Here is a 5,295-nt window from a genome sequence, read left to right as displayed (position 1 = left end):
ACCTTCATAAGTTAATGTGTGAAAAACAAAATTGGAATCTTGAAAGAAGCTTCTAGGAAACTAGATTTAAATATCAAATGGATATGAATAAAATAGCAATCAAAGGGAGATCCATGCCAGCAAAATAATGAATTGGGGATCCCCAAAAATTTTGTTTTAGATGTATGTATTGGTGTGTATTGCAAGAAACAGCTCAGTTTCTTTCTCTAACATTTTACATAGTTGAACCTACACAAGTTAATGGGTGAAAAACAAAATAGGAATTTTGGAAGAAGTTTCTATGAAACTAGTTTTAAATATCGAATGACTACAGGGATCTACCAGAATAAAATAGTAATCAAAAGGGACCATAGATGAAAAATAGTTGAGAACCCCTGTTCAGCTTTTAAACTGGCTCTGTCTGGTCCTAATATTCTATCTGTTTTATGTTCAAACCAACCAGATCTGGCCTCTCACACCTACCCTGCAATGTCATTCTAGAGATAAACAGCCACGTTATCTAAATCTCCAAGCTACAAGATAATGCCTGATTAATTCACAACAGTATGAATATATAAGCATTACATTTGACAGAGTAATCTGAATACTAAAGAGAAACAGTGTTAAAAGCCAACTTTAAAATGTTCTAAAGAAACAGAAAAAAATTTTCTTTTTTAGTTTTTTTTCTCTTTTTCTTCCTTTTTATCATATTTTCCCTGATGTATTTTTCATAAAGTTACAAAATATTTGTTTGTACATTAAATTTATATCTGGGAGAGATCTTAGTCTGTAAAGAATTGTTGAGGAAAAAAAAAATATATATATATATACAATATATATATATATATACGTAAAAAAGAAATATACAAATTCATGCATACACAGAAACACACACACACACACACACACACACACACGCATACACAAACACACACACATGCACATAGTTTGTGCATATATGTATGTAGGTATATATGTGTACATGAAAAAATAGTATGCTACAGATAAATTTACGTCTTAAAAATGGAGAACATCTTAGCAGTAAAAAAGAAAAAAAATGATGCGAAGTAATACAGAGATAAAAAGGGGGGACAAAAAAACTACACAGCACTCACAGACCTTTATGGCTTGCAGAATCATTAAGGTGTCATTTAGTTATTATGAATCCTCAGGGGCAATGATGATGAACAAGAGATAAAACAATGGTAAGTAACATGTTGTAGATGCAAGGCTTGATTCAGACCCATACGGGCCCTAAGCACTTAAAAGATTTTGGTGCCCCCAAAATCTTGTATTTGTAATTCAAAATATAAAACAATAATAAACCATAAAATAAATTTCTATATTCCAAAATGAAACAAAACTAACAGTAACAGGGAAAATAATGTTTATTTTTGTATGCTTCCACTTCATTTATATTTGAAAAGTTTTCACCTACTTATATTTTGATTGCAAAATCTTTGACTAGATCTTTACTATTAATTCTCTTAAATTATATTTTGGATCATATAAAGTACTGCGAATTTTATTTTAGCAAGTTTAAAGTGATTTCTTTTGTGCTGTAAACCATATACCATTTCTGTGATGTCCCCTTCTCTCGATGCCCAAACCCTGTGCTTATTTTGCCTAATGGTTAGTCAATCACTGGGTGTCAGTTAGTTTTGTGAATTACCTGGAGATCAATGATGGATAAGAGGGAGAACAATGGTAGCATGTAGTTGATGCAGGGCTAGATTAAGACCCATACAGGCCCTAAGCACTTTAAAGATTTTGGTGCCCCCATATGTGTAATTCAAAATATAAGCAATAATAAATCGTAACATAAATTTTAATTTCTCAAAATGAAACAGAATAAAACAGTAAGATGGAAAATAATGTTTATTTTTGTATACTTCCACTTTACTTATATTTGAAAAGTTTTCTCCTACTTTTTTTGATCAGATCCTCACTATGATACCATTAACACTCTGAAATTATATTTCTGATCATATAAATCACTTTTAATATCATTTTAGCAGGTTTAAAGTGATTTCTTTTGTACCATAAACCATTTACTATTTCTGTGGTTCTCATCTTAGTCAAACCAGCACTGAATGTCAGTTAGTTTTGTGAATTGTCTGAGAAATGAAGATGAACAAGAGGGAAAATCTATGATACATTGCTAACATATAGGTGCAGGGCTGGATTAAGACCCATAGAGGCCCTAAGTACTTCAGCATTGTGAATATTATTTTAGCATGTTTAAAGTGATTTTTTTTGTGCCATAAACCATTTACCATTTCTGTAGCTTCCCCACTTTCCCTTTATGCCCAAAGCACATACTTATTTTGCTTTATGGTTAATCCAGCTCTGAGTTTTCTGAATTGTCTGGGGAAGGAAGATGATGAACAAGAGGATATGACAATGGTAACATGTAGTAGATGTACATACAAGTTTTTGATTCACAAACCACCCATTTTAGTAGGCATTCTTTTCTTGTGAAAGTAAAAGTGTAGAGGTAGGAGAAGCAAAAAAGAAAAAAAAAAAGATGAAAATTATAAAAGAAGCTGTGTGGATAGAATTGCTGTAGAGGAAACCTTTTTGTATCCTATCTTATCCTCGTTGAATAGAAGTTGCTGATGTTTCATAGTGATAAGAAGCTATTGTATGGCTGAGCAATAAGATACTATTAACCTGCCATCAGTCAGAAGTGTTGGGTGAAAGGCCTAAGGAAGAGTTTGAAGTTTTTATGAATCAAAAGCTTTACATGTGGTGAATGCAGACAGACACACACACACAAGCACGCATAGGTACACACACACACACACACACACACGTGTAGACAGACACATACACACATGTGTACATATATATATATATATATATATATATATATATATAGATAATAGGAGAAAGAAGATAAGGTTATCAATGTTAAATCTAAACTACATACTTGAACACATACATACATACCTGCACACAGGTGGGTACTCAAATGAAAGAATACATAATTATATATGTGTGTGGTGTGTGTGTGTGCATATATATATATATATATAATATATATATATATATATACACTCACACACACATACATACTTGCATATATATATATGTATACATATGGGTGTATATGTGTGTGCATGTCTGTGTGTGTGTGTGTATATATATATAAATATATGGGTGTATTGTATGTGCATGTGTATGTGTACATACATACATACATATACACTCTTTCATTGTCACACCTTCTTTTGTGCTTAGACATAATGTAGGTCAGTGAGATTTTTTCTTTTTTCTGTAGCAACATTCACTAAAAATAAAAATTGTTATGAATGAATTGTAACCAAAATCCCATACCTCTGGTTTCATTAATCTGACCAACACTGTTTTTCTGTGCAATCTGCAAAAAAATTGCCTGCTGTTTGAGCCACGGCTCGGCAATGATTGCACATTGCCCAGCTGTATTTAAAAGCAATCTACCAGAGACCATCCAATTATAATTTAGGAGTATATAGATAGAACTGTTTGTTGTTTTATTTATTTAAGAAGACAAGGTATGATTTACAGCATATTTGGTAATTATTTCTAGCATGTAGTGTGACTATGTAGAGATATGAAAAAGTGCATCTATAATTCTCACCAGTCACTGCTATGACAATTTTCATCCATCTCTGAAATGAATTGCATTTTTAAACATGGCATGTCCCAACAAATACTGCAGTAAATTTGCTGTTTGCATTGTGTCTACTTGAAGTGTGATACACAGGTGACTATTTTAATCTGAACCTACTTCTATTACATTTAATAGACTTTATTCAACTGGACAACAGTAATGATTGATCAGTCTTCCCTCATCATTTGAGGGAGGAGATTTAGCGAAAGGGACCAGGTCTGTGGAGGGTGAAAAATTGGATTCTTCACCAAACTCTCCTCACTTGTGAGTTTCTTGCCAAAAACAACATGGTATCATTTTTGCACCCACCCTATTCACCAGGTTTATTACCTGTGAACTTCCATCTCTTCCCCAAGGTGAAAATGCAGCTCAAAGGTTGCCATTCTAACACCACTGTTGAAATCTAGAGCAAATTGCAGAAGGGCCTCAGCTTGCTTACGGAAAACAACTTCCAGGCTGGATTCCAAAAGTGGCAGGAATCCCGGGACAGGTAAATTGCTGTGCAAAGTGACTATTTCAAAGGAGATGATGTTAAAACTTAACTAAATAAGTTCTTTTTTTATTAAATGTAACTAGTTCGGAAACTTTTTTGATACCACCACATTCATATGTAGACATATTCATTTACAAAACAACATTACTTGCAGTGCCAACTCTGAAATTTAAAGAAAAGCTATAGAGATAAGCTTAAAAGTACATACTAGTGTGTAATCTAGTTCTCTGTCATGCAAAGGTATGGAATCTTCTCTTATGTATATATAAACAATAAACTGAAGATAAACTTTTATGCAGCTAAGTTAAGCCTTTAGCATTTAAACCAGCCATATCCGATCCAACTATCCAATGTGTTTTATGTTCAAACTGGCTAGATCTGGCCTCTCACACCTACCCTACTTTTTATTCTAAAAATATACAGACACATCATTGAAATGTCAAAGCTACAAGATAATGAATGATTAATTCAAAACAATGTGAATAAATAAGCATTACATTTGAGAGTAGTCTGAATGCTAAAAGGTAGAGTCAACATAATACCTGATTTCTTCATTAATTCTAGCAGTCTTAGAGTGCTTACTATTATTCTAAATTAATTTACTGAGCAAGTGAGTGCCATTCGATGAATAAACGATACAAAAAGAAACTAAACGTAACTTATCAGAAAAAAATTACATAAATTGGAAATCAGGAGTATTAATATTATTTAGCATTTTGCAGAAAACCACCCAGAAGGCAGTGCTTCTGCTAGTATTGATAATAGGTATTCTCTTATCCACACACATTAAAGCAATTAATTGCCAATTACTCTGACACTAAAAACATTACAGAGACACATGTGCACATATGTGTGTATATATACATATACATGTATGTGAATATATATATATATATATATATATATATATATATAATCTATGTAAGTATAAATATATATATAAATAGCCCCTATATACACATGCACACACACTTCCACACTCTTATATACACACACGCATGCACACCTTTGTTTTGGGATCACCAGTACTTTATTATCTCCCCTTTTTCCTTGCTCTCCTGTCAAACTTTTTTTCCCAACCAGTTGCCATGATTAATCGCTAAATCCACAAGTTTTTTTTTTATTCTCTCTCTGTTTATTTCCTCTTATTCCTTTCTGTTGAAGAGCA

At 32.5% G+C, this 5,295-nt stretch overlaps 1 protein-coding gene across 1 annotated transcript in view; it reads right to left on the bottom strand.

Annotated features, from left to right (window-relative positions):
* Positions 1-317: 317 nt before the first annotated feature.
* Positions 318-5,295, bottom strand: part of LOC115223409 (otoferlin-like) — a 602,516-nt gene continuing 597,538 nt past the window's right edge. Inside the window, exon 41 of the mRNA XM_036512652.1 lies at positions 318-444. Coding sequence (XP_036368545.1) covers positions 318-444 — 127 coding nt within the window. The remainder of the gene's footprint in view (positions 445-5,295) is intronic.

This window comes from Octopus sinensis, linkage group LG23, assembly GCF_006345805.1.
Source record: "Octopus sinensis linkage group LG23, ASM634580v1, whole genome shotgun sequence".
Lineage (NCBI taxonomy): Eukaryota > Metazoa > Mollusca > Cephalopoda > Octopoda > Octopodidae > Octopus > Octopus sinensis.
This window is presented reverse-complemented; position numbering and strand designations above follow the sequence as displayed.